Source organism: Anas platyrhynchos, chromosome 3 (assembly GCF_047663525.1).
Source record: "Anas platyrhynchos isolate ZD024472 breed Pekin duck chromosome 3, IASCAAS_PekinDuck_T2T, whole genome shotgun sequence".
NCBI classification, from domain to species: Eukaryota; Metazoa; Chordata; class Aves; order Anseriformes; family Anatidae; genus Anas; species Anas platyrhynchos.
The window spans coordinates 39,867,936-39,886,267 of NC_092589.1; the positions used below are offsets into that span (position 1 = coordinate 39,867,936).

At 36.8% G+C, this 18,332-nt stretch overlaps 1 protein-coding gene across 2 annotated transcripts in view; it reads left to right on the forward strand.

The window, feature by feature from the left end:
* Window positions 1-2,006, forward strand: part of SRBD1 (S1 RNA binding domain 1) — a 127,735-nt gene extending 125,729 nt beyond the window's left edge. For both annotated transcript variants that reach the window (XM_027454080.3, XM_027454081.3), the window contains one exon: window positions 1,068-2,006. In XM_027454080.3, coding sequence (XP_027309881.3) covers window positions 1,068-1,357 — 290 coding nt within the window. In that variant the 3' untranslated portion in view covers window positions 1,358-2,006. The remainder of the gene's footprint in view (window positions 1-1,067) is intronic.
* Window positions 2,007-18,332: the final 16,326 nt, after the last annotated feature.

Consider the following 18,332-nt stretch of genomic DNA (forward strand, 5'->3'; position numbering starts at 1 on the left):
CCATCATTCCTCTGATTCTTGCTGTGCTCATTGCCCTGAATGGCTGTGTAGTTGCCTTTTTTGTGGAAACGCTAATGCTCAGTATAATGTTAAAAAGAATGAACTGTTTTGGACTTAAGCAATTAGGTACATTCTTTCAGTGGAAACTTTGAGTTCATTCAAAACCTATTGCTACCATGGCAAGTTTCTCTATTCCATTGGCATCTTATCCACAGCCTGCTGAAGTACATTTTAGCTATACATTTGTTCAGCTTATATTTGCCTATAAGAAATAAAATATAGGAAAATATTTGGAATCAAGATTTGGTCATGCTCTCTGTGAAAAACGTTAGTCCTACTATATCATGGAAAAGTTAAAACAGCAGTAGGAAAAGGTTGAAAAGGAAGTTGTTGAGATGGTTCAGAAGGGTTTTTTGTAGGAGCACAAAATGGTAAAAGTGGTAAGCAACTAAGGAGAGTTTAATAAAATGTGTGCCCTGTGTAGAATGTAGACTTCAGTTTATTACTTGCTTAAAATGATGCATGTGTGGCTTTTAAATTGCCACTGCAGTTGACTTTGTGATGTCATGGTGCAGGTGAACAGCAAGCCGAAGAACATTACTACGTTGTTGACTTCTCTGCTTAGTATGTGTTGAGACAGAGTATTCACCTTCCGGTATACAAATTTGTGATCTCAAATAGCATGTTATATATAATTGACATAACTCAAATAAGAGTTGTCTCAAGTCTTTTCTCACTAGCTCCAAGAACATTTAAGGAATCTTTCAGTCACTAGCTAATATGCTACATGCTTCTGATCCCTCCGTAATAGTTTCATACCACTCAGTTCACTATGCTTATCCCTCCATTTATTAAAGCCTTTTAAAGTGACTGATAAAATAGTGGAAATCAGTTGTTTATCACAGATAGGTCTTTATTTTAAAATCTAGTGAAAGAGCATTTGTTGCCTTAGAGCTACTTTGAAATGACTTCTTAAATAGAAATGATTAACTGGAAACAACCATTAGAAAATGATGCAATTTTTCCTCCAGTGTCTAATTTATTTATTTTTTTGTTTCTTATAACAGATTTTGATAAACCTGACTTCAAGAGAAGCATAGTCTGCTTTGAAGACTTAAGTGTTGGTACTGTGCTGACTGGAAAAGTTGAAAATGCAACACCGTTTGGAGTTTTTGTTGATATTGGTGTGGGAAAAGCAGGTTTGATTCCAGTGCGAAACATAACAGAAGCTAAACTTTCGAAAGTGAAAAAGAGAAGAAGCCTTGGGTTAGGTCCTGGAGAAAGAGTGGAAGTAAAAGTGCTTAATGTTGATATTCCTCGATTAAGGATAACATTGGATCTTATTCGTGTTTTATGAGAGGGGTTTTTTTTAGGATTGAGTCTTCATTTTAAATGTTAAATAATGCTAGCAAGGTTCTAGAGATTCAGGTGTTTAATGAAATGAATGTTGAAAGTGTGTTTTTTTTTTTTTTATCTAACAGTTTTTCCACATTTCTTGAATCCTTTCTGTTAATAATTGCTAGAACAGTTTATTGGATTACCTCCAAGGAACCTTGTTATTTTGTCTGCAGAAAAATGAAATTCCAGTGGGCTGTTGGACAGATCTGTTATCTGTTCTGTCTGTGCAAGATTTGCTGTCTCGAAAGATACCTCTGCTGCTCCCCTTCAAAAAAAGAAAAAAATGGTTTAGTTTATTTCTGGAAGAGAATGTGGAAGAGGGTACCTAGTTGTAGAAGAGTGATCTTTCTAAGTTAGTTGGCAATGACATCAATTCAAAAGTAGACTGAAGAAAAGACCATCTCCTAATGCTGTTGATGGTTCAGAAATAATTTTGCTTAATTTGAGCAATGTTACTAGGAGGTTTGTTTTCCTCCAATTGTTCGGTTACCATATTGATTAGCACACTTGAATGTACCTTAGGGTTTAAGAAACTTTGCTCAAAGATGTCAAAAGACATTTTTGTTGTTCTATACTTGTACAAAATAAAAATATTTCTGGCCATCTTTTCTCAGTGTGCTGGTTCTAAAAATGTTTTTAACAGACCTAGTACTCTTCCTTTCTGATGCGTTACGTCATTAACACTACAGTTTAAGGATGAAGTTTGTGAGGATGGTCTTATCAGAATGTCTTCTCTTAGGTTTTGTTTTTCCATTAGCTGAACCTTCTGGGGCTTTTCCAGCATAATCAATGAAAAAAGAGGTTGAGACATGAAGGAAATGCTGACAGGATTAGACTTCTCTGAAAAAGGTATAATAAAATCTCTTAAGTAACGTAAACCTTACCTGGTTGTCAGAAACCTTCATTAGTACAGTGGTTAGATATGAGAATTCATGATGCATTAAGCCAGTCAGTCAAGCCATTTGTTCAAGCTACTCTGTCCCCTGTTCCATGCTGGTTTTAAGGCAGTCTTAAGAACTGGATTTAAGTAGTAGAAAACCCACTGAGAACTGCAAGCAGTTCTCTCACGTGGAAATGGACTTCTAAATGAGCTGTGAACATTACCAAAGCAATCTGCTTCACAGGAAGACAGATTTAAATTACTTCTTTTTCTTTACATTAAAAAAAAAAAAGTTAGTTTCTCACACTTTAGTTGATGTTTTGATTAGCAGGGTGGTGTAAGAAGCTAACTGGGTCTGTCAGTACTGTAAGTGAAGAAGGAAATTGTATTCGCTGATCCCTCTTTCACACTGAATAAAAGTCACCCCCTGCAAATACAAAAATTGTTTGTTTGTTTATTGTAATTCTTGAAGAAACAGCCGTAATCGGAAATTGTGTAGAATTTGCTTCCAGATTCCAACAGTGATCACTTTCTGGTCCAGTAGGATCCAAGATGACGGTCTTAAAATGTTCCCAGAAAAACAGCAATAATCTCCACAATATAAAAATCTTTTAAGAACAATCAATAAAATCCAAAGATTTATAACTTCCATGTATTTATCAGACAAATAATTTTTTTTATTCCATATTACAATTCTATTAGTTCCTGCAAGCTGGATGTGTGCATCAGTGAAATCGGGTAGATATTTCTAGGCAGTTCAAATTCTCATAGGCATCTGTCATTTGTATCTCTGAACCCATTTTAAGCTTGCAAAGTTTCCCTCTGATCTGTAAACTGATAGTTTGTTGTGTTGACTATATCTCTTGTACTTATTAAGGCTACAGGAAAAAAATCTCTTAGGGGTTGAGGTACGCTTTTAAAGGAAAGTAAAGGAAATTCTTGTCCATTTCCCACTTCGCAGCATCAAATTGTGCTTGTCTTTCTGAAGATGCAAACTCTCCAAAGCAGTATACCTTATTTGTAGGTGTTGCATACCCTTTTCTCCAACTTTCAGTCAGAGAAACTGGTATCTTTAAGCATTTATTTTGCATCTTTATATTACAACGCTGCAAAGCAACTTTGGATTCATACACATGTATATGGACAACATATGGCTCTATGGACTTAACCTGTCTGTACACACTTTACTAATAACTAGAGTTAAAAATGGAGTTTGACTTGACCCAGAACCTTATGCACATGGTGCAAATAGCTGAACAGAATTTTTTTAAGAATAGTTTATGTGAGTCCTGAGGACAGTGGTGGGAAGGTATCCAAATGTCATTTCAAAATCTTTCCAGAATGTATGCTATGAGGAAAAAATTGTCAACGTTTACGTGGTTGGATGGATGTTTATGTGAATGTGCAAAATGGGATGAGGAGAAAGCAGAGGAAGCATTGTAGTGAAGTATGTAAGATTTTATCAGCATGAGTTAAGGGACAAGAAATGGCTCAGAGCCGTTCGTTATACAGGTCACTTCAAAGAACCATGAAGATCTAGAGTATAGCAGAGTTAGTAAATTAAAATGTTGCCATTTTCTTTCCAAGATCATCCTGCTCATCTTTGGTTTCCATGATACTGTGATGAGACAGCAGAGTCTCTTGGTGATCAAGGAAGACTGACACTTCTGGCAAGTTACTTGTTCTACAAGAGGTAGATGGGATGGAATTGGATTTAGAAAGTTAACAAAAATTTAAAATACCAGAAAAGATCTGTGAAAATATGAGCAATTAGAAGGCAGGCATATTAACCAGAAGTTTTATTACATTGACCTATATATGTGTATATGTGCAGATATTTGATTTTGTGTGTGTTTCCTGTGGAAGTCTAAATTAACTCCAAATTGATGCTGTTAGACTTACACCACTGAAATGACAGCTATCCAAAAGTAAATTATTTATTGGACTTCTAAACTACATGCACTTTTCTGAGCTTTAATACTGGACTTCTACAGTCCATGTCCTGATACTGTTCCTGATTTATTAAGGTAGTTCCATTAGTGTGTCTTGGACTCCTTTAATTTGACATTATTTTTTCAAACTCTGATAATTAATTTTTCAGAGTGAAGAATGATTTTTCAGTACTCGTGTTCACACACGCTGTTCATGGAGGTATGATTCTCCATGATAAACTTTTTGCTATCTGTAGGAACTTGCAAAACTTTTCTAGATTTTTTTGTTTTAATGAGTGTGGTTTTTTTTCTTGCTTTTTTTTTTTCTTGCCTAGCTCGTGAGGTTTGTTTCTTCTACCTGGAGACATTTTGTTTTGGTGCTATGTCAAATGGTTTACCAGTTTGGCCAAGTTTGCATAGGACAAGTGATGATACAGCAGCAGCAGAGCATCCAGCAATAGTACGTGTGTCCTTCCCAGGGAATTTTTGGTGTCTTGGACTCTTCCTTTGAAGTCATCAAACTTGCCTGTAAGTGGGGAGAAACTTTGGTTTACCACATGAACACAGACGACACCTACAGCAAGTGTCAAACATCTTTGCTGACGTTCCTAGCACCCAAATAGCTGTTGGCACAGGTACTATGTTAGGAAAATGTGACATCATTTGATCTCCCAGCTCTGCTTTAATTTTCAAAACTAAGAGCTGGCTGTAGACAGTGTATTTTGCATCATACAGAATCATTTAGTGGATTGAAAAAAGGAGGGAGATCTTACTACTTTTACTCCATTTTTGTCATTTGGGAGTGGGGAAATAAACTCCACTGTCTATGACGTGAAGGTCAGCACAGCTTAGAATCATGTTTCTTAGGCCTTTTGAAATTTTCCTGTAATACTTCTCAAAGTATATTTTCTTAGTATGAAATTAGAAACTGGTATCGCTATACCATTTTTGAAAACATAGATGCAAAACAAATAAGTCAAAAGCTCTACTGAGCTTTATTTATGATCTCTACAGTGTCTAAGCACTTAGTAAATGAACTAAATTTGCTTGGCCTCCACATGTTCCATTAAGTTTTCTTCAAATTAACTGAATCTTTCTGGAATTTTATTTCTCCTTATTGTCCTTTCTGCTCTCTCCTTTGAATTACAGAACAGAATATTCTGCTTTGATCATCTTCTAAAGCCCATTTCAATGACAAAGATGAAAATTAGTTTCTTCTTTAAATATTTTTGTTCATGTAGTTCTGTGTTTGTGTTTTGTTGTACTTTTTTTTTTTTTTTTTAAATCTTTAATATCACAAGAACTTCTGAAGGTGGAAAGCATATTCTGTATTTTTGTGTGGGTGGTCATAAAATTCTGTAAATGAAACTTTTGTCCTTGAGAATATTTTTTCTCACTATTAACTCATGGGAAGGTTCTTGCTTACTCAGAGTGTTGATCAAGAAGACAACTTATTTACCCATGTGCTCCTTAGTTTGGCCACTCCTTAGCAGGCCTCAAGCTTAATCTGTGGTATCACAGGGACTACTGGAAAACATTGTCTCTCTGAATTTTTAAATTATACCAAGATGGGAAGTTTGCCTATTGACATCTTAAATGTCTGCAGCTTTGCAAATTTAACTGCTTCCCACAAAAATGTCTGTCTTGTTGTTTTTTTCTTTGCCAGAACACAGCTTTTATAAAATCTTAATGAAAGTCTAACAAGGATGAGCATGCATTCATATGGCTCTTCCCAGTTTTTGTCCAATCATAATGTCTGAAAATACTACAATTCTGTCTTCTCAATCACAATTTTTCTTGGACTCTTACAGCTTTCAAATTTTTAACAGCAATGCAGCAAGGCTATTTTTTTTTCCCATTCACCCCCCCTTTTGGTTTCTGACCTAAATAAAAATTACTAGCTGAGTACTTTTTTCTATTTGAGATAAGTGCCATTCTCTATGCAGTCCAATCTTTGGAACAAATTTCTCTAGTGCCTAACCGTGATATCCCGAGAATTTAAAACAAACAAACAAAAACCCTGCTTCATCTTGATCTTACTAAAAGGCTTCAGGGGACAGTTTCTCAGGTGAAGAATTAAACACAATTTTACTTTTGACTTGAGTGTGAGATGCCAAGGCATCTACTCACTGTTCCACCTCTCCACAAGAGAATCCAGCCCATTGATTTTAGCTGACAATCTACTTTTTAGTCCCCCCTCACACAATAGTGTGGAATTTTGCAATCGCTTTCCTCCCATACACAGAATCATAAGAAGAGCTTCTAAAGACTTCCTGTACTTTAGATGTTGCACAAAGGAGAAAAATTCTACCAAACAAGATGCCACTTGTATGCTGGGCTGTAGTAATGCAAATCAAGAGTTTAAAAGAAGTCATTTGTTTTGGTTTTTATTCCTGCCCCAGGCAGTTTTAGACAGCATATATCAATTTTCCAGAAACTTGTCAACCTCAGGAATGATTTAGTATGCTGTTAAACATAATAAAATCAATAGGAAACAAATAGAATTTCCACGAGGAGCAGACGGGTGGAGAAGCTTGCCCATATGGCATATAGACATGCTAGAATTTGGGGCATTGGGGGGTACTTGCATTAGAAAAATTGCATGCTGAGTGAAGGTAATGCATAATTCAGGAGGACAAATAATCCAGCAGTTTTGTAGTAGTTTGTGTTGAAATTGGTGTCTGTGTTTATTTAACAACAAATACACTTAGAAGCTTTATGCCTGGAAGCTACAAAACAAGCAAATTATATTTGCTTAATTTCAGAGGTTTTTACATAAGGAGTCTCATCCACTCTGAAGTGAGTGTGGAGTTCTAGGTTTAGTCTGAATAGTAACTGCTTTCCTAGCCTTCCTGAGGGTAATTTGTATGTCTAACTGCTTTGCTTAAGGACATCCAACCTCAAGAGTAATAGTCCCATTAAGAAAGCGGAGACAACCAGTTATGCCAGTCACTATTATTCCATGTCACTCCCTTCTTCTCAAGGTTTCCTAAATAGCTGTGAGGATATTGGTGTGCCTGTGGGCATCTGTAAAAGCTAGGCGAGTCAGTCATTCTATCCTTCTCCTTCAGGGACTCCCAAGAGGTTTGAGAATGCCTCATTTACTGATCCAAACTGTTCTTCACCATCCCTACAGGCATGTAGAAGCTATAAATGGCAGCATTTCATTTTGAGAAATCCTTGTGAATCCATGGTCCGTAAAGCTTCATGACTATCTGATATATCTTAATTTCCCACCACAGAACCTAACAGACTAGTTTTAGGAGAACTTCTATTTCCAGCTGAGTCTCCAAGTGGTCCTTTTGGATTGACGTTGCAGCAGTAACCTGTAACAGGAGGCTGCCAAAGAGTGCTGCTTATTCAGAGGTGTCTCTAGGAGCTAATTTGCTTTGATCTAATCCATGTTGGAACTTTCACTGGTTTGTATGTTTCCAGCTAGACATCAATCAATCATAATAGGTCAATCTGTTTTCATAGTGTTTTTTTTTGTTTGTTTTTTCTTTTTCATGCAGTTCATGGCAGTTTCCAGAGAGCTAGAGTTGAATAGTAAATCATGAAAAGTCTACAGGCTTTACTACAGCTTCTGCAACTTGGAGATCAACAGCCAATTATTAATTTATTTATTTCTTTTCAGTCTGGAAGGGACCAGTACCACAGGAGTATTGCTTCTGCATGGGCTTGCTGCTGGTAATCGATCTGCAGGGTTTCTTGCTGTTCCTATGGCTATTGGGTCTGCCCTTGGCACGGTCTAGCTGCATCAAGAATTCTCAGAGTTTCAGAGGTTGGACTCGATGATCTTGAGGTCTCTTCCAACCTAGACAATTCTGTGATTCTCCACTCTTTAGAAGGGAGAGAGGACTGGAGGCCATGCCCAGAGCAGGGCAACTGTCATTGCAGCGAGAATGTTAAGTCTGTCCAGAAGTTCAGAGTAAAGCACCCAAGTCTGCTTACCTCATTTGCTCTATCTGCCTGCTTAGGGGTCAACAAGTTCTTGGAAATTGGTATGTTTATACCTTGGTTCACTGGTTAGAGCTTCTACCTTACATGTGTTCTTCTAGAATCAACGAAGATTAAGGCATGCCCAACACAGAAGTCCAAGTAATGTCACTGGACATTTATTTATATTTTTCTGTCTGTTGTTCTCCTTCGTGAGGGGTAACAGAATGGATCACTTAGTAAGCTGGGCAGCCACAATTTCTTTAGTTTTGTTAAATCTGCTTGAGTTCAGGTTTAGACTTGTGGAGAGTCTGTCTTCAGTAACTAACCAGAGGAGTAACCAGGAGACCACTACCTCAGAAAAGTAAATCTATGCTTCTTTTTTTTTCCTCTCATTATGTTACAAATCCATTTGCCCTACTATGCCTGAATGTTATGAAAAGTGTTTTCAGTATTCAGTCAGCTAAGCTGGAGTTTCTTGTTCTTGTATCTCATAATAAGTCATGTTTCTATTAAAGGCTATGCTTTTATTTTCAGTTAAGTATGGATATTTTTTATTTTTATTTGACTCGATGAAGTATATGAAATAATGTCATAAGTAGGGCTAATATGCTGGGGTGTCATTTAAAAGACTGCATACAAGAGAAATCTTAGGAAAGTATTTTCACCTCAGAATTAAACGTGTGGAATAGCTTGGCAGAGAGAGGAAACTGCCACATACCAGAGGCATGTATCTTGGCAGTGTGACTGCTTTTTTTTGTGTGATGAGGAGAGGGAGGGACAGGAAAGGGGAAATGGAAGGAAATGGAGGGATTTGGGGAAGAACATCCTGGAGATCATTCCCATAATTTTATGTGAGTGAAGTTATGGTGTTGAAATGCAAATGGTAGTAATATGATGGTACTATAACAGTACTGGAATCTGGGCACAGATCTCTCTTACTCCTTGTACCTCATATGAAGGTAAGAAAGGTGCAAAAGAACTTACCATTGCTAAAGGAGATTGCATGTCACATATCAGTGCATGTTGCTATTGAAGAGTAGTACGGAATCATTTGGCTTCAAGTGGGAGAACCACAAAGTATGTGCTGTTGATTGGTTCACTTCTTATTTCCCACTGTTGCTGTTTCTCATTAGCTTATTACAAACAAATCAATTCTTACTTATTACTACTGATGCAAGCATGCAGCTGTTGTTGTAGCACGTGCGTCATCCATCAACAGAGAGGGTGTGGGCTGCTCCAGGATAGTGGGCAGCAGCCACCAGAATTTTTACTCATTTGTACCTGGTGGAAAGGCTCCTTGAAAGTAGAGTATATCACCGCTTTCTTTGATCCCTTACAATTAACATACTGCTATCAGCAGTGCATGGGGATAGATGGAGAGCCAATCAGAAGAAGAATATAGCAGAAAGTCCAGCTATCTCTATACTAGGTAGATTTATAATTTTTTTTCCTAAGAGCATATGATATTTGTGATTTGAGATCTGCACTGGTGTCTAACTTTTTTTGTAAGCACATCGGTGTTAGCTTATAGAGAATCTGCCTGTCTGTAAGATCTGATCTCCTAGTGCACTTCATGACTGAGGAAGTTGCTTGGTTTTATATTTGAGCATGTTCTTGGTGTCTTGTCTTGTATGGGCCTCGTAGTTTAGAATTGGTCCAAAGTAGCCCAGACATATCAACCTTTAGTATGTTTTATAAGGCCTACTCTTTTCTCAGACACATGAGGGAGTGATAATCTAACAGCTAAAAGAAACATCTTCCTAAGTTTGCTCTCGACAGTCTCTTAGCTTATTGTGTGTGGTGACATTGTTCATGGAAGGAAAGGGTAAAGCTTATAAGACAAAAACACTCAAAATGGTATAACTGGCAGCTGTCTTCATGGTGGTAGGAAATCCTTGAGAAGCTCTGTCACAATCTGTTTCCCACATTTCAGATATTAAGCTTCTCGCTTGGATCAAGTTGCAGTAGTGTGTTTCTTGGGAGACCAATGTCACTTCATGTGCTCTTTCCATTGCTTACAGACTTTGCTGGACCAGTGACAATCTGGCCCTTGTTAGAGACCAGCAAACAACAATAAAAATCCCTCCTATTGAATGGAGCTTCGGCTCATCTCCAAAACCAAGACTGGCCGCAGTCAAACCCTTCTGAAACAGTTCTACTGTTCTGCTCCTTTTCCACTTGTGAGAGGAGTGGCTTCAAATCAGCTCATCTTTGTTGAACAGAATAGAATTGGTTTATCATTGTTTGTCTATGGTAGTTTGTTTGTTTTTTTGTGCTCTGTATTGAGTTATTTACTCAAACATAAAACAGAACACTATAGAGTTTTATTTTCAAATGTAGACTAAAATTTCAGCATATGTTCTATGTCCTTTACCTGTAACTTGTACCTGGGTTGATTGTGAGAAATACTAGAATACTTTCCTTATATCAGTGACAGTTATGGTGTTGACTGATTTGGTGGTTATCAGATCACAGTCATGTGGAAAGGCATGACTCTGCAGTCTATCTATCTCAAAGGAGAGCTTGTTGAAAAAAAATAAAAACATAATAAAGGAATTGTGATAAAATTGACAAATCAAGTGCCTGAAAGTTGGAAAGTGCTTAAGTGTCCTTTGGCATGCCCGTCCTCTGAACTAAACAAGGCATGGGTTCCACAGGAAAAATGTTACATGATTGCATAGTCTGAGTCAAGGCAACAGCATAGGGTAAATGCAACAGTAAGCATAAATGGTATTCCCTAGCCTCTGAGTGCTTGACTGCAGCCTAAAGGAATATGTTTCTTCTGAGATGTTTTAATGCCCTTTTCTAGTTTGTTCTTTAAACAAAAGAAGTAAAAGCTGCCTAGGAGCAGAAGGTAGGGAGGTTCCACTGGGGTCAATCTCTTTCCATCACTGGAATCCCTCTGCAGGATCTCCTCAATAAGCCTAGAGTCCCTTTTTAAAACCTGTTTGGCAATGTTACTTGGCAGAAACTATCTACAGTTAAGAAAAAGGTTGGGAGGACCCCAATGAAATGTAGAGCCACTGTCAGTGAACTGAAGTTTTAATTGCATCTGAACAGGAGTATGACTGTTCAGATGGGGTTTGCGTTAAGGTTGGTGTATTTCAGTACAGGTGAAGCTGTGTTTCAGTGGAATCAGCCTCCCCGTCAAATCCACAGAAGATAATGATGTGGACTGTAAAAGCATTGTTAATTACAACATAGATGTTGTATCTCAGCATTTGAAACTGAAGCTTTACTGGTCATAATAAAAGAAGGATGGCGGCTTTGAAAGCAGATGTTAACTTTCCATTGCATTGCATATAGGCAATTACAGCATTCCCAGAGCTCTTATGTATCTTGATAATAATAAAAAGGGCAAATATAGCTGAAAATGAATGTGCAATGCACTCATCACAGAACAAATATATATATATATATGACATCTCTGATCCATTATTTCATTTCTGTTTGTAAACTATCCTTACAGACGTATCTATTTTGTATACTTCTGGCTTACTATTAGCAAGATAGACATAAATATGTCTAGGAATGGGTATACCATAAACAACTATACAGAGTTTTTAAATAGATATATTTTACTGTTTTTGAAAATACAATTGTTTGGGTTATCATATCTTCGCTTTGCAAATCAGCAGATCAACTTGCAAAATAATACTTGTTCACATTTCACGTGGATGAGATTTTGTGTGTCTGGTGGGTTGTTTTTTCTTTTTTTGTGTGTGTGTGTGTTTTTTTTTTTCCCTATGTTAGAACTATTTATGGGAATTACTTATTTAAAGAGTTAATTAAATGGATCTGCACCTTAGCAACATCTTTTTCAATCTGTGGGTGATTTCTGAATTTGTCTTTTATACTCCCAGTGGCTTTAACACTTGTAAAATTCTGATGTTGCATACTTCTAAGAGCATTCTAAGGGAGTAAAACTCACCTCACCAGGAAAAGTTAAAAAAAAAAAAAAAAAAAAAAAAAAAGGTCCAGGTATACACAGATATATATACAAGTGTACTGTTATTTAGCAAGTAGTGTTCTTACTGTATCCTGAAGAAAAACCTGTGTTGTTATTTTTTCCTTCAAGCTCAGCCAAATGGTATTTCACCAAAAAAAATATATATATTCTTGAAAGAGCTTATAGCAAACTACATAGGAAAATTTTAGTAAGTGAAATGTTATCAATGGAACGGAGATTGACTGTTCATCTTGCCCGGTATATATTGCTTTGTCTAACAACTTGCCCCAGCAGGCTTACAATTGTGATCTCTCTGAAGACCCTCCCAGCTGCAAGAGCTGATTGACGCAGTCTGTAGGCAGATGCACTTGCCAGACTCCAATAAAGACAGGGCCTTGGGAAAATATAAGGCAATTATTGGTGGGCAACAATCCACTAATCAGACAATTTCAAAATTAATCCCATAGTCCCTTACTGTATTAGCTTTCCTCCTTGTTTGTATTTATACAGCAAATTCATGACTTCAGTGAATACTCTTTCTTCCAGCCCAATTATGTCTCTCTGAGGGTATTAAATTAAAAACAGAAGAAATATTGAAAGTGGCTTGCAATTAGTTTCTTTAAAAGGTGGTGTAGCACTTGCAGGCTGGGGTTCTTAATATGATGCTTTATAATAAAAGTAAACAGGATTTTTTTCATCATGCAAGCAAGACGAGTTTCCTAATATGCCTTGTTATAAAGCGGGCTATATGTAATGAGAGAAAAAAAAAGATTTGATTTTGGAGTTTAATTATATTATCATAGAATTCTTCTAAAGTAACTGACAAGTCCACAGTGTCTCCAAATAACATAAATAGATTTGGTTTTGTGCGCTTTGATTCATCTTTTCCTTGTTTTATTTTGATCACTTTATAATACAAAATCACATTACATTTGATCATAACCTGCCTTCTAAATGAAGACTGATCCAAACTGTAAATTTATTTCACACGGAATTGAAATACAGACCCTTCTTCACAGTGTGACTGTTTAAACATGAGCCTAGAGTCCTTGTTCATGGGCAGTGTTGCTCAGATTTTTAAATTTTGAGTTCTTGCAGGATCCACAGATTTTTTTCTGCAAATCTAAACCTGAAAGTAAGATTTTCTTTTCCATTATCAAAAAGAGGCAACCAAAGAAAGACATATTTTTAATGGAATTATGTTTCTTCTTTGCAGATCACTATTGGCTAGGGTAGTATGAGGACTGTGCAATTCTGTAGTTTCCCGCATGTGGTAGGAACCATACGATATTACTTTTTGTTTATTGCTTTATTACCCACTTGTAAATTAAATGTAAACATGGGTTGAAGATTAGATGGTGCAGTGCTAACAGCTATAAAAAGTGTAGAAAATATTTCCAAGTTGAAAAATATAGACATGAGATACTGAAGCTCAAACACTTCCTGATTATCTTTGGTGAATTCACTGAATTTCTCTCAGTACCTCAGATTTCCCTCTGTATACCACATTGAAGGAATGCTCTGGGGAAAAAAAAAAAAAAAAAAAAAAAAAAAAAAAAAAAAGAGGAGAGAAAGAAGAATGTGATGTGAAAGTTTTTATTGGATTTTCTTAAAGGCATTGTAATGGTATAATTTTCCAGTAAAAGGGATAGATCATTCTGTAAGTAAAAAGAGTGTTGGTTAATTCTGATCTTTCTAGTAAACATATGTATGTGGAGCTAGTGGAAGTACAGATTTAAGTCTTCCACTTCAAACAAAACAAAATTTGAATGAACACCGCACATTTTGGGCTTTTGTAATCACTCATAATTTTGGACTGATTCACAGACATGGTGGATGTATGAGGTCTAAGTAAACTATTTTCTGGTTACTGTAATTTCTCCAACTTTCTTTCTAGAGCTATGGAATCTCTTGTAATGGAAAAGGGTTAACAGAACACACTTGTTTTGGTGGATACATTTACACAAGATGAAGGTCAGGAGACACAAGGGTAGAAGTTCCTGTGCTTCATTTATTACTAGGGCATTTAACAATGAGCCAGCAACAATGGCAAGCTGCCCTTCCTAGTATAAGCAAAATCCAGGACAGAATAACTGGTAGGCCTTGTTTTATATTACTTTAATTTGATTTATTGCACAAGTTATTAACACCCCATAGTTCTTCGAATAAAATAAAACAAGAAAAAAATGTATCGGCAACAACACAAGCCAAAGAGCCTTTCGTCTTCATTATGAACTAATTAAGCTGCTGATTTCCAAAGGATTTACACCTCCTTATGTAACACAAGATGCATTCTGTGAGTAGGAAGCTCCATAAGGTATCAATTCATCTGATTTGGCATATTTCAATCTAGCTCAGGAGGACAGAACATGACAAGTGGGAGGTTAGCAAAATAAGAAAAGTTATCTAGATTTGCTCCCACCCTTGCTTTATCAAAGTATTTGAAGAAATTGTACCTAGACATATATGAGACGATGTCTTGTGAATTTTATCAATTGACCAAATAGATTTCACATGAAATATTTAGAAAGTGCAGTAAAATTGCAGTGCTGGTTAAGAAAGTAGAGCTTGATGAAGTAGGGCCAACATCTGCCCAGTGATGCTAACAGACCTTTGCCCTTCAGTAAAGGGTCTGAGCTTGGAGGTTCCAGAGTCTGAAATATGAATATGTAACTTGATATTTTAGGGAATGAAGGCAGCTCTTAAATCCACCTCTGTCTAGGGGGATTCTTCTTATCTAAGGGTACAATACAATTTCCTGTACAATACAATTTCCTGTGGTTCAGCCAACTGACCATGCTGCTATTTGTGGGCATTCTTTTATTTTCTTTTTATGTGTGCAGGTGGATTCAGACCACTGGCTTTACGTACGCCACCAGCTGGTGAAAGCTTTCAGCTCCAGTTGACCCTAGGTTAAGTTAGAGCTGGTGACCAAAAAGTTAACGGTGCTACCAAAGCCTGAAGTTATTTGTTACTCTTTAGTAGTCACTGGTTCTAAAGCCATAGCAATTAGGTTTGTATGGCACAATAAACAAAAATAGAAAGTGCATTCATATGGATAATGTAAAGATTAAAGCTCTTGCACTCTCAGCTGCACACTGAATAGCTCACATTTTTATATGCTTTTAAATAGGAGAACTGCGTAACATGACCCTCTAGTTGAAAGGATGCAGAATCACTATACTCCCATCTGGATTATTACATTCAATTTAGGCCACATGAACTCCTGTGCTGAAGGTGTACATCTAAGAAAATGGTTGTGAATTGAGCGTGACTTGCATAAAAGAGCAAGTTGCACCTATTCTCTCTTGAAAAGCATCTGCTTTTAGTTAAAATCACAGTTGGCTTGCCAGCCTGCAATGGGGCCCCCATCTTCTTTTCTGTATCACCCCACATTCACATGGTTAATATACTAGTAATTTTATTATGGAGCTGTGGTCAAGACTCTGTGGCTAAGGTTGCAACCAGGTCCCTTTATAAGCTCTGTTTTTTGTCTGCCCCACTAGAGCTTTCACTGGGAAAATTGACTTGAAAATTGGCAACGTTCACTCTGCACTTCATATCCATATATTTACATTCTCAGGCATGTTTAATTGTCTTGCTCCCTAGTTTACTACTCTTTCAACTTTAATGTTAATTATCAGGCTCCACTTAAAGTTAAGCCTTTCTTGGTGTCTTTTAATTATAATAAAGCCCTAGGCAGTTGTGTTACTACAACCACTGCATATTACACAGTTCAGGCAAGCTGCGCTGTTTCTTGGTTGTGTCCCTCAGTTGCCTTGGTATGGCTTATTTGCTGACTGGAAGCTCTATGACTTTGTGTTGAATTTGTTTGAGATGTTGAAGGTCCCAGTTTCAAACTATTACCGCAATAAAAATAAATGTTAATAAACATCTAAACAATTCGTAAACACAACCTGGCTCCAGTTGAAACTGATGGCAGGATCTCTACCAACATCAGCAGAAATGGGGTGCAGCTGTGGCTCTCATTTTGTATGGCCATGTGTGCAAAGTCATCCCTACAGTCTCAGCTAAACCAGTGATGTTTCTCCAGTCATAATTTCCTTATCCTTGTAAAAATTGAAATTGTCATGTTTGACAAGATATTGAATGTCTGCACATTTAAGTGTAGGGAGTATGTGTGTAGTAGTTGACTGACTATAACTGGCAAAGTCTGTTTTGAAAATGATAGTAAACTTGAAGAAGTGAAGTACAAGCAGTTCTTTGTTTTCATTTTTTCATAGACTTTTTTCCCATCACTTTTCAAATGCAAGCTAAGTCTTGCTCACAGAAAGTCTTGCTCACAGAAACTAAGAGGTGGTAGAAGATTTGCAGGCAGCCAGGTTACTTTGGCATTTTGGTCTATGTTCACAAGTGAATTCAAATTAACAGCAAGTTGGGAAAGTATCGTTTAAAATGCAGTTATTTTTAAGTTTATTTCCTTATTATGGAAAAACAAAAACAAAGATACATACATATATACATATATGTACATATACATAGATATATACATAGATTTTTCTTCTTTTTCACTGAACTGTTCAATGTATTCATCACCCATTTTGTTCAAATTTCTGATGTACAGTACATCAATTATTCTTATACTGCAATATCCTTGCCTTTAAATTCACAGCCACTTGGGGAAAACCTTGCCCATTCATCTCACAGAAAGGCTATAGTTCTATAATATGATGAAGAAGCTGTGTCTGACAAGTCTGTGCAAAGTTGATATCTCATAAGCATGGCACTGAATCTGCCAGAAGCATCAGTCCAAAGAGGCAACGGTCTTAAAGATATACATGTATGGTGATACACATGGTCAGAGGAACATACTGCAGACCTGAGATCACAGTAACTGTAACTTCTAGCTTTTAAACAGATCATGATGCATGTCTACACACCTGATGGAGAAATTTAGAAGTGCCTGGACTGCAGTTGTAGCTGGAGGATTCCAGAAACCTGTTTTTTCCAAGAAAGACTTGGAGGAGTATACAGAAATTGGTCATCCCTCATTAAATGAATATGGTTAAATATTGAAACTTTCTGGAAATTCCTTCAGTGTTTCAGTGCTGGTATTCCACTCCTCAGATTCTGAGAGGTAAGATGAAGTAATACTGTATTACTACTGTCCTATTAATTAACTTGGTACATTCCCCATCAAATGGTATTGGTGTGCTTTGATTGAATGTGGGAAGTCTCGACATGTTCCTTGACAGCATAGCCATCTGCAAACCAAGAACCTGGGATATCTTTATTGTGTGCCTACCATAGAGAGTTGTCTCTCGACTGTAGGTTGCAGAGGGAGTTTGAGATGGACAAATCTCTTTAAAGATCATTTTTTAGGAATCTGCACAGTGAAATCTGTTTTGTTGGTTTATTTGTATGCATTGGAGTCATAAATTTAGTGCTGCATATATTAAAATTCATGTAACTTAGTATGACGCAGTTTGCTAAATTCATGCAATATACATCACTTTAAAAATCACTCACATTATATATAAATGCTAATAATGGAATCCCTCAGCAATCAAATGAATTAGCCCACATATGAGTGAAATACCAAGGCAGGTCTTGTTATTTTTATGAAACTGTGAATAATATAAGTATCCGATTGATAAAATTTTATTAAAGCTGACAGCCCTTAAGTGATCTAAGTGGTAAATATTGAAATGAAGTTTCAACAGCACTGCAGTATCAAGGGAGGCCTAAGGCAGTAATAAGGATTAAACAATGATTTAATGTTGCTCCTTGGGGGTAGGGATTGTTGTTTTAATGGAGAGCAAAAGCTCACTTCCTTCTAAATAATTAAACTGTGATTTGAGAAATTGATCTAAGGTAGTTGTAGCGGTTTGTTAAGTCCGAAAAAGATAAATGAAAGCAAAGTATCCTGGGGCAAGGGGAAGTCAGGGGAGAGTAGTGAAGAGATAGTTTTGCAGGATAGATTCATGACAAGTGTCCCTTGGGAAGGGGGAAGCTGGCAATGAGCATATTTTATCTTTTATTTGTAATGTAAACAGACTTGTGCTGCCTGAGGCAGGGTAATAGCTAATGAGCAGGGGGTTTCCATGGGGTGCAGATTTTATTAGCGCAGCTTATCAAAAATGGAGCTAAATTAAAAATGTGGTGTCTTCAAGATGATCCGATAATCAGTGATGCTACAGGGAGCATCTCTACCCAAGCAGAGTGAGTGTATTAGCATATGTGTGTAAAATTTCCAAACAATTTGTTCAACAAT